At 38.6% G+C, this 11925-nt stretch overlaps 1 protein-coding gene across 1 annotated transcript in view; it reads right to left on the bottom strand.

Moving 5' to 3' along the window:
* SLC35A3 (solute carrier family 35 member A3) overlaps positions 1–11925 on the bottom strand; it is a 53650-nt gene that overhangs the window by 28521 nt on the left and 13204 nt on the right. Inside the window, exon 4 of the mRNA XM_007936096.2 lies at positions 5958–6129. Coding sequence (XP_007934287.1) covers positions 5958–6129 — 172 coding nt within the window. The remainder of the gene's footprint in view (positions 1–5957; positions 6130–11925) is intronic.

Here is an 11925-nt window from a genome sequence, read left to right as displayed (position 1 = left end):
TCTGCATCCTTTCCTTCAAGGCTCAGGGGTCCAAGATTATCTTCTGTGTCTGTGTTAATTGGTTTCCCTTTCCTTTGTTGAAGAGGGTCTGTGCAATCCTTCTGCCTAGTCTGCCATCTTGCCCCGCCTCCTTCTTTTTTATTCTGATATGAAAATTTATCATTTTTCTTTGAGGTTATTCTGTTGTGATTTACAGTTTTCTTCCCAAGTTTAGAACAGTTCTATCTTGTAGTTGTCTTGACTTCCCTACCATCTAGAAGTTCTGTAATGACACAGTTTTTTCCCTCTTTTTGGTTTGCAGTTGTCTTCATTTGCCAATTGATGTCTCTGGTTCTCTGTTTACAGTCTTGTAGGCTTATTTACTTTGGATACTTCCATAGCTGGGTTGGTTTCTAGGTTATATCATTATGTGTGTTAATGGTCAGTTGTCAGCTGTTGTTGCTTCTCTGTCCAAAGGGCTCCCTTTAGCATCTCTTGGTAGGTTGGTCTGGTTTTAACAAACTCCCTTAATTTCTGCTTATCTGGAAATATCCTGATTTCACTATCGTATCTGAGGGACAGTTTTGCTGGGTACATAATTCTTGGTTGGAAATTTTTGTCTTTCAGGGTTTTATACAGACCATCCCACTGTCTTCTTGTCTGCATGGTTTCTGCCAAGAAATCCAAGCTTAGTCTTATTGGCTGCCCCTTGAAGGTAACTTTTCATTTTTCCCATGCTGCTCCCATGATTCTTTGTCTTTGGTTTTGGTGATATTGGTGATGATATATCTTGTTGATTTTCTTTTGGGGTCTACCTGTTTTGGGTTCATTGGACTTCCTGAATGGATATATTCTCATCTTTCATCATACCAGGAAAATTCTCTTCCAACAAATCTTCGACAATTTTCTCTGTGGTTTTATTTGTCTCTTCCTGTTCTGGAATTCCAATTACATGTAGTGTAATGGTATCCCACATGAACCTCAAGCTTTCTTCATTTTGTTTTGATCTTTTTTCTGATCTATCCCTTTCCAAAGAAGTGTTCGATATTTTCCTTCAATCTCACTAATTCTGTCTTCCATTGATTCAATTCTGCTCCTTTGCCCATTTAATGCCTTATCTATTTCTGAAAATTTAGTATTAATCTCCTGGATTTCTTTGTGTAGATTTTGTATTATTTCTAAGTTTTCATTTATTTTGTCATTTTGTTCTTGTATTGTCTTTCCCAATTGTTGTAGGGTTTTCTCCAGTTTTGTCAGTGTTTATCTTGACCTGCCTCTCAATTAGTTGAAAATCCCTAAATATAATCCTTCTGAATTCCTTATCAGGGAGTTCCGATGCTGCGTCTTCCTCAAGGATATGTTTTGGGTCTGTATCCGGGTCCTTTGTTTCTCCCATTTTATCTTGCTTCTTTGTGTGGACCGTGATGTTCCGTTGTCTCTGAGGCATTGTGACATTTTTGTGTTTATATTTAATTGGTCACTGTATGTTGGAGTGACTAGGCCACGATTTTAGTTTTCTTTGCTTTGTTTGTATTTGATCTATGCAAGCAGGGTACTGTGCTGTGCTTCCCTAGTCTCTAGTTGACAGCACTTATATAGTCACCACCTGTCTCTTTTCCTGTTGCCAGACTCATATATACCCCTGCTGACCTTGGCAAACAGAGCCTATTTTTAGGTCCCTGGAATCTGAATGAGAATGCTGTCACTTTAAAAATTCAAAATGGTTGCCACTTGTGAAGATTAAAAATAGCTGTGCCCTCAGTCACTTTAAATATCCAAAATGGCCACCACTTGTAAACATTCAAAATGGCTGCACCCTACATCACTTTAAATATCCCAAATGGCTGCCATGTGTACAAAATCAAAATGGCTGTATCCTCTGGACAGTAGAAAGTCAACAGTTCAGGTTGTCGCCCTCCTTGGTGTTTCCCTTCCTAGTCATAGGCCACCAGTGCAGTAATTTCTGCAGCCCTTGATGACCAGGGCTGATCTCTAGGTCAATTCTCTGGTCCCAATACCACTTGGAAATATTCAGTCTGTTGGTCCTGTCAGAGTAGCTGACAGCCCACAGCTCCGACTGTCTCTGTACTCACTGCTTTCGTTCAAGTTTTTCCACTAGTTGGTGCCTAGTCCACTTCTGTATAGTTCCTTTCAAAGCTCAGGGCTCCAGGATTATCTTCTGTATCTCTGGTCAATTGGTTTTTCTTTTCTTTGTTGAAGAGGGTCTGTGTCACTTGTCGGCCTATTCCTCCATCTTCTCTTTTGAATAGTCTTAAGAAAGCAAATGCTTGATATATTACTACAAATTTTGTAGAGAAACAAATACTATGTGATAAAATATTCATTCTGTTTGTTATCACATTGCTTGAAAGTAGGTGGTAAGTTGGTCTGGAAGTTTTTTGGAGGATGATTTGACTTAAAATATAAGCCAGTAAGAGTAGAAACAATTCTAAGGTGTGGAGGAAGGTAACATGAAATGAAAATGAACTGTACACATCTTGACAAAGATAAACGATATCACTAGAAAGTACAGAAGAAAAAACAACCTGTTGATAGCTCCTGTGGCATATACAATTTTGAAACAACAGCAAAAACAACCAAAAAATATATGTGCAGATACACATATGTAGTATGTAGACATATTTATATACATGCATATGTATGGGTATATGCATATATGTATGTATAGATGTGACTGTATGCACATTTATTCATATATATAAATAAAGCACATAAGGGGCACAGTTATGGAAGTTATGGATATTTCTTAGACATAACCCAACACCTTGTGAGACTGGATATATGGGTTTGAGGATAAGGACCATAGTCTTGTGGGGCACCCTGACATAATTGACATAATATAGCTCACAAAATTATGCTCTACATCACACTCTTCTGAGTTGGGGTCTTAAAAGCTTGCAAGAGTACAAGCATTAGCTTTACAAGTTTGGTAAAGCTGTACATTTGTTTTATGCCCTTTGGTATGTGTATTATATCCCTGGGTGGTGCAACTGGTTAACGAGCTTGGCTGCTAACTGAAAGACTACAGGCTTAAGTCCACCCAGAGGCAAGTTGGAAGAAAGGTCTGGAAATATACTGAAAACTCATCCATTGAAATTCTTATGGAGCACAGTCCTACTCTGTCACACAAGGGTCACAATGAGTCTGAACTGACTTTACAGCAACTGGTTTTGTATTATACTTAACAGCAAAATGTCTTTAAGATTAATATTCTGTTTTAAAAAAAATTAATGCTAACTGCGATCATTAAGAACAGCTCTTCTGGTCTGATAGAGCCTGATGGAACCACTGAGACTACAGCCCCTAGCTGCCCTTTAAGTCTGGAATTGAACCCATTCTGTGGCTTGCAGTCAAACAAAAGACAGGCATATAAGCTGAACATTTACATTAGGTAGGTATATTCCTTGGAGAGATCAATCATGGGAGAATAGAAGGGCTGTGTATGCTCAGGGAGACAGCTTGGGGGGCAAGAGTGCATGGGAGGGAAGGAGACAAGGAAGAGGTAACTACGGGGAGGAAGTTAGAGGGGAGCTGTTGCATTGTGGAAATTTCAGTCAATGTCATGAGACAAAGTGTATGTGAGCTCCTGTAGGGAAAGTGGATTTGCTCTATAAACTTTCACCCAAATCACAATAAAAATTAAAAACAAAACAGCTCTTCTATCAATTCATGATGTAATTTCACCATTCTTATAGGCATCTCTTTAAGTTGATCTTCCCATTAAGAAAACAAGTGTTTGCAGTAATTTTTTATATCATAATTTTTTGAGTTTTTGAAAATTTTTCTCTTCCCCAGAATGCTAGTTAACTTAATTCTTGGTTTTGAAGCTTAGAAGTAGATAAAAATTTTTAAATATTTTTCACTATTTGGACAAACATTTGAAAATTATAGTTGTCTATTTGGAGACTTTTTCTGAATTTATAATACCCAACGAGGTTATTTGAAAAAGGCTGATTTCCATCTGTCACAAAAACTGATTCTTCTCCCAACTGGAGACCTCATTTTCTGATCTCTGAGAAAATTACTGTTGTTGTTGTTGTTGTTTGCCGTCCAGTTGGCCCCAACTCATAGCGACCCCTCCTTGGGTTTCCAAGAAAGTATCACTACGGAAGTAGGATTGCCCAACCTTCCTTCTGAGGAGTGGCTGGTGGGTCTGAACCGCCAGCCTTCTGGTAAGCAGTCAAGTGCCTTAGACACTATGCTACCAGATCTCCTGAGAAAATTACTAGTTGAATAAAAATGTGTAACACTGAAAAACAGGAAAAAGCTTTTGAGCAGCCATCTAAGATGTAACTACTGATTTCTACTCATCCAAAGCAAAAGAAAACGAAGGAAATCAAAGACTCAAAAAAGAAACTCGCCTACAGGACAGTCTACAAGAATCACAACCTCATCTACCCTGAAACCAGAAGGACTAGATTGTGCCTAACTACCAATACGGACCCTTCTCATCATGGCTGTAATATATGGATGGACCTTTATAGAATGGGAGGAAAAGGTGGAACAGAACCTCAAATTCCTAAAACAAACAAATAAACAAAAGCCAGACCTACTGGACTGGTTGAGACTGGAGAACTCCCTTGGACTATTGCTTTGAGATACTCTTTAAACCTTGAATCTTAAGTAACCTTGAGTTTATCCTGTAGCTAAAGAACAAACTGACTCAAGAAATAATGAATATCACACATAAGTATTGTTAAAAAAATTTTCTATGTAAGACTAAGCAATCAACAATTACTTTAAAAAAGAGTTGAAACTGTAAGAGGTCAGGGAAACTAGATCAATGGAAATGGAACAACCAGAAATAATGAGAATGTTCATACATTGCAAAAAATATCACCAATGTCACTAAACAACTTGTGCAGAAATTGTTGAATGAAAACCTAAAATCTGTGTAAACTTTCAATAAAAACAATAAAATATTATTGTAAAAAAAAAAAGGATAGACAATTCACAGTGTAGGTCCTGGAGAGGCTTGTATGACTGCTGATAAAGATATACAATATTGGTGTGGACAGAAAAAAATTGGTTTTAAAGATGAGCCCCTTCATCACATTGGCAGATACTTAAAATAAAACTGATTTGCAGCATTTTCCAGGATGAATATATGCCAAGAATAACACTGAATGTTACAATCTTTGTATGAAGAGTTAAATGGGTGACAACACTATAAATAGTTTGAGCATTTGTTCAATCCTTTGTTCAAATAATAGCAATCGTTCAACATGTGGGATTTTTTTTTCTTTTACACTAGTGACCTTCAGTTCGTGGTCCCTGGGTGTGTGTCCAATGCTGGCCTATTAACTGCCATGAGCTGGAATCAACTCTATGGTAATGAGTTTTTTACTTCCAGTTAGGAAAACGCCTTAGGAATTTTTTAGAGACGAAACAAAACATTTTGAAATAAAAATGCCTATTAAGATTTAAAAACTAAAGCCAAAGATACATCATTTTGAACTTCCTCTCTTTAAATAGCTTAATCCCACTTTCAATGGATACAATATTTAAGTAATTTGCAATATCTTCTGTGAAAGAAGTAACAATCAATGATAAAGTTGCTAAGGTTCCAAATGGTGGGGACAAAAACAGTCTACACCCTTATGTCATAGGCCTAAAATTCTATATTCTTGAATAAAGACATTCACTTAAAATATAATTTTTTAAAAGGCCAAAAACTGCCAGATATTTGGATCAATAGAGTATTTTCTAGAGGCTTATTTATTTAAAGGAGCTCTGGTGGCGTAGTGCCTAAGGCATTAGACTGCTAACCAGAAGGTGGCGGTTCAAACCCACCAGCCACTCTTTGGAAGGTTGGACAATCTACTTCTGTAGTGATCGCCTCAGAAACCCCAGGAGGGGTCGCTATGAGTTGGGTCCGACTCAATGGCAATGAGTTACTTAGTTAAAAATATATAGAAATCTTTAAATACAACAATATAATCATATCTAAAACTTACCAAGCTGAATGTTTCTTATCCACACTGATTGTTTTGTTTCTTTTAAGATTTTCTCAAAGTAAACCCCAGCAAAACCACTTGAAAAACATGCTATGAGAACTGCCATGAGGCCTACAAATTGAGAGCCAGCTGAATGCTCCTTAGAATCAAGTTCTTGAGAATCTGAGGGCCACTGAACAAAGAGGAGAGAGAAACAAAATTGAAGTTTAATTCTTTTATATTTTACAAGTGCATATTTAGAGCTCATTCCTAGACTTTTGAGATAAATATTCAACCAATATCATTCTTGAGAACTGAAGAGAGGAGTATTTGAAGGAAAACCTTAGAATCATGTAATCCTATCACTACCCCCCTATTCTGGTTACCTAATACCTCTCTGACAAGAAAATACCACATATGGGATGGCTTAACCAAACAGGAGTTTAGTCTCTTACAACTTGGAGACTTTAAGTCCAAGTTCAAAGTGCCAGACTCTAGGGGCTGGGTAAAAGCTCCTCAACCCTGGGCTTCGGCTCTGCCTCCTGTTCCTGGCCCACTGGAGCTAGAGGCTTTTCTTCACTCAGACAGCTGCTGGCTGCTAAGGTTGACAAGTCCAAGTGTTGACAAGTAAAAAGGCACAGTCCCAATGTTACCAAACCACATGGCAGGCCATTAATTCAAGTCCATTAAAAGTCCCAAGATTGGCAGAGCATGGCAGGCTGCTGAACAATGACATGGCTACATGCAAGGTTCAAGCATGCCGTAAGCTAAAGACCATTCCCAAAGCTGTTTCTTATACACAGGAAGCAGACTACATCTCTAAAGCAGCTACTCAGTTGCTCCAATACATTCCACCATGGAGATAATTACCAATCTTACCATGGGGAGTAAGTACATCCAGCTGCCCAGTCACTCAACCAGGCCTAGCCAAGTTGACACACAAACTTAACTACCACACCGCCCCCCATAGTAATATTACATTACTGTTACAGCTTATCATTTTTTTAAAAATACTATTTTATATTTCATCTCTATAAAGATCAATCTATTACTCTGTGATAATTCCCTAAAGCTTAATTTATTAAAAAGTACCATTTTAAATATAAGTAGATGAAGAAATGAGAATGTTATATTCTTTCTCCTACCTTAGCTAAAGCAGAGATAAACTGAAAAGAGATGTACTAACTCAAACATAATAAAGTCAAGTTGGTGAAAGGTGAACCTCAAACACTGTCAAGGAAAGCAATCCATTAGAAAAGGAAGGAGAAGTCTGGATGCACTGTTGTTATGCGCCATCAAGCTGGACTTGACTCATAGCAACCCCTCCTTGAGTTTCCAAGGCGGTATCACTACGGAAGTAGACTGCCCAACCTTCTTTCCAAGGACTGGCTGGTGGGTTTGAACCACCAGCCTTCTGGTTAGCAGTCAAGTGCCTTAGGCACTACGCTACCAGAGCTCCTGGATGTACTGTTGTTGTTATGTGCCGTGAGTCAGACCCGACTCATAGCGACCCCTCTTTGGGTTTCTGAGGCAGTATCACTACGGAAGTAGATTGCCCAACCTTCCTTCCAAGGAGTGGCTGGTGGGTTTGGACCTCCAGCCTTCTGGTTAGCAGTCAAATGCCTTAGGTACTATACTACCAGAGCTGCTTTTGGATGCACTATTGTTGTTATGTGCTGTCGAGTCAGATCTGACTCACAACGACCCCTCCTTGAATTGCCAAGGCATATTACTATGGAAGTAGATTGCCCAACCTTCCTTCTGAGGAGTGACTGGTGGGTTTGAACCACCAGCCTTCTGGTTAGCAGTCAAGTGCCTTAGGCACTACGCTACCAGAACTCCCTCTGGATGCACTGTGGTGTGGGGGGTGGGATGTGCTAAAAGAATTTTCAATTCTCATGGAATCTAGACTATTTGAAGAAAGTGTAGCCCTGATGTAATCTCTGAATCTTAAACCTTGAGCCAAAACAGGTCTCCTGAAAGCCATTTTAAAGTGAAATAACAGTCTAGCTTAATTAGTAAAGAACACATGCCTTAGCATTGTGCTCTTTTAAAGAGCTATCAATGTGAAATCAGCCTTTTTTCCTCAGTTTATTTTTTCTCTCTAAATTTTACTGCTGTTTTATATCGTTGAGATTATATATATACAGCAAAACATACCAATCCAACAGTTCCTATACAATTTTGTGACACTGATTATATTCTGGTTGCATAACCCCTCATTTCCCTTTTCTTGATTGTTCCTCCCTCATTAACATAAATTCACTGCCCCTAAGATCCTATCTAATCTTTCAAGTTGCTATTGTCAGTATGATCCCATATAGGTACTCCTTAAATAAGCATAATGCTCAAGGCAGGCCTTTTACACTAGTTAAGATAAACTACTATTTGGTTTTAAGATGACTTCAGGAGATATTTTTGTTTAAGGTTTAAAGATTACCTGAGGGCAAGAGTTTCAGGGCACCCAACCTCTAAGGCTTCAGAAAGTCAAAAGTTTATGAGAATTTGACATTGTTCTTCATTTCACCCTTGTGATCAGGATTCTTCTATGGAATCTTTGATGAAAATGTTGAGTGATGAATCACAGCCACCTCTAACCTAAGACCAGAAGACTTAGATGGTCTAACACTACCAACTATTCTGACCAGCAACAAAATAGAAGAACCCAGTTAGAATAGGTGAAAAATACAGAACAAAATTCAAATTCATAAAAAAGATCAGACTTACTGGTCTGACAGAGCCTGGAAGAACCCTCAAGACTATTGCCCTAAGACAACCTCCTAACTTGAAAGTGAAGACATTCCTAAAGACCATTTTTTAACTGAATAATATACTGACCTATAAAATAAACAGTGGGAGTTCTGGTAGCATAGTGCCTAAGGCACTTGACTGCTAACCAGAAGGCTGACAGTTCAAACCCACCAGCCACTGCTCCGAAGGAAGGTTGGGCAATCTACTTCCCCAGTGATACCGCCTCAGAAACCTAAGGAGGAGTCTCTATGAGTCAGGTCTGACACAATAGCACACAACAACAACAAATAAACAACACCTGGGAGAAGTGTTCCTTAGAATAATCAACTGTAAGAGACTGTACGGGTCTCTTATATAGCCTATCTATGTCCACAAGCAAAGATGAGAAGATAGGAAAAAGGAAACTGAACAAATGGATACGGGAACCCGAGGGTGGTAATGCGGGGGGGTGCTGACATATTTGCAGTTATCACAACCAATGGCATGAACAATTTGTTTATGAACTACTGAACAGAAATTAATTTGCTTTGTTAACTTTGCTCTAAAGCACAATAAAATGTTCTAAAAGAAAAAAAAAAGGTTCAGTAGCTGGGCATCATTTAGTTCTGATCTCATGGCAAAGGAGGTGGTTGTTCAGAGAAGCAATTAGCACATTCCACATCCTCTTCTTATTCCTGACTCTCTTTATTCTTCTGTTGTACCATGTGAATAGAGACCAATTGTTCAGCATCAGATGGCTGTTTGCAAACTTTTAAGACTCCAGGCACTACACAATGAACTAGGAGGTAGAACAGAAGCACCGAACACATTATTAAGGCAATTAACTGGGATGTCCCATGAAATTATGACCCTAAAACTCCAAACCAAGGAATCAAATCCCATTAAGTGTTTGGTTGTACACAAACAGCCCCAGGAATTATTATTATTTTTTGGTCTTTGCTGTGAATACATCTATCATACAATTTATATGTGCCATTTTGACAACAGCAATTCCAAACTCTAAAAGTTGTATTTTAAGGTCAGTTAGTAATTACTTGAATTGTTATGGAATCCTGCATGTCCACAAGTTCTTCTGTAAACACTATTCTGCCCTGTTTCCATGGCAATGTATAATTACTAGTGATAAACTAGGGTATAAAAATCTGTGAAAGGTCTTTCTTTTTTGGAATTTACTTGGAAATATTGCTCCAATTTGCAAATCATATATTAAATAAAGTTAATCGACTTCTATTATTGGCTTAATATTATTTTAACAGAAGGGACTCCAATGGCACCACAGGCCTATGACTAAAATGCTAATTCCACTGGTGTTGATTCCAACTCATACTGACCCTACAGGACAGAGAAGAACAGCTCCATAGGGTTTCCAAGGCTGTAAATCTTTATGGAAGCAGATTGCCACGTTTCTCCCGTGGAGCAGATGGCAGGTTCACACTGCTGACTTTTCACTGCAGCCGAGCATTTTAAACTGTACCACAAGGGTTCCTTCTATATAGATATCGTTGACCCTTAATCTAATGCTTAATATCCTATCCCCCAAAAAAGTAAAACACACTGCCATCAAGTCAATTTCAATGCACAGCGACCTCCACTGGGTTTCCAAGGCTGTAAAGCTTTACAGGCACAGATTACACCTCATTTTCCACCCACAGAGGGGCTAACGGGTTTGGGTAAGTCAAATAAATGCCTTACACACTATATCACCAGAGCTCCTTAGTGTAACTACTGTTAATTTTTTTTTTTTAACATCTACTTCCTCACCCTGAAGCAGAGCTTAATCTACTAGTTGAACTTCTTAAATACTTTTTCTCATGAAACTACTTTTCACGGCCATTAAAGATTTCTTAATGTTAAGTGGCTTTTATTAAAACTGTTCATTCTCCATTCCACTTGCCTTCGCTGCACCACTGCAGCACAGACATTATCTACCACTTATTCCTTGCCTCTTGAAACTACCTGCTCTTTTCCTTAGTCTTCTGCTCTCCAATCTCTCTATCTGTGCTGCTCTTTCTATGACAATGGAATCGTTCTATACTGGTGCTGTCCAACATGGTAATGACTACCCATGTATGGCTACTGAGCATTTGAAATGTGGCTAGTGAACAAGGAGCTGAAATTTTATTTACTTTTTATTAATTAAACTTTAAATAGCCACATGTAAGTACCAGATAAGACAGCACAGTTCTATAGGCTACAGTCTATACCAATCTCCACGTGCCTAGAGAATTCACTCACAGAAGCACTGGCATCTCTCCTGAGCTCAAATCCAAGATTGCAGCTGCCTACAGTCCAGATAATTCTTCTTCTTCTTCTTTTTTTGAAGAATTGATGCCTTTGAATTATGGTGTTGGCAAGTAATACTAAAAATAATACCATGGACTGTCAGAAGAATGAACAAATCTATCCTGGAAGAAGTACAGCAAGAATGCTTCTTATAAGCAAGAGTAGCCAGACTTCATCTCACCTACTTTGGTCGTCATGTGGTCAGAAAGGATTGTCCACTGGAGAAGGATATCATGCTTGGTAAAGTGAAGGGTCAGAGAAAAAAGAGTAAGATCCTCAACAATATGGATTGACACAGGGATTGAATGATGGGCACAGTGTAGCAAGGACTGAGAGGCTGGCACAGGAAAGGGCAGTGTTTAGTTCTGTTGCACGTGGGGTCACTATGAGTCAGAATCAACTCGATGGCACCTAACAATAACAACTGTCCAGAAGTTTATCTCCTTAAAGCCAAAGTGAATAAAATTTACTTATCCCTTTCTAATACAAATCTTTTGATGCCTGCATTTCTATTTAAAATGCCACCATTCAAACCTAAGTCTTTTTAATCTCCTTGATCTCTCTTCCCTGTGATATTTATTAGTCTCCAAGTCAAACTGATTCTTCCCTCAAAAAACTTTTACATCACTGCTCTGGGATATTTCAATCTCACAAACTGGTCAGTTTAGGTCCACATCATACTTTCTAACAGCTCTCCATTCCTCAAGTCTTTTCTCCCACCCATCTGCCCTACCCTCCTACATGATTTCTCTGATATGCTTCTCTTCATTCCAAATCTCCAATAAGGCCTTTTCTTAATTGTGATTCGGATGAAGATTTAAGAGCAAATTCATTTTCCATACAGAAGTTCACATATACTTTGTCTCATGACATTGACCACAGTTTACCACAATGCAACAGCTCCCCTCCCACTTCCTCCTGATAGTTACCTCTTCCCAGTGTCCATCCCTCCATG

The sequence above is a fragment of the Orycteropus afer genome, unplaced genomic scaffold, assembly GCF_000298275.1.
Source record: "Orycteropus afer afer isolate SDZICR_OR568_19922 unplaced genomic scaffold, OryAfe1.0 scaffold00033, whole genome shotgun sequence".
Lineage (NCBI taxonomy): Eukaryota > Metazoa > Chordata > Mammalia > Tubulidentata > Orycteropodidae > Orycteropus > Orycteropus afer.
The sequence above is the reverse complement of the archived record's forward strand: the minus strand, read 5'-3'. Positions and strand labels throughout refer to the sequence as shown.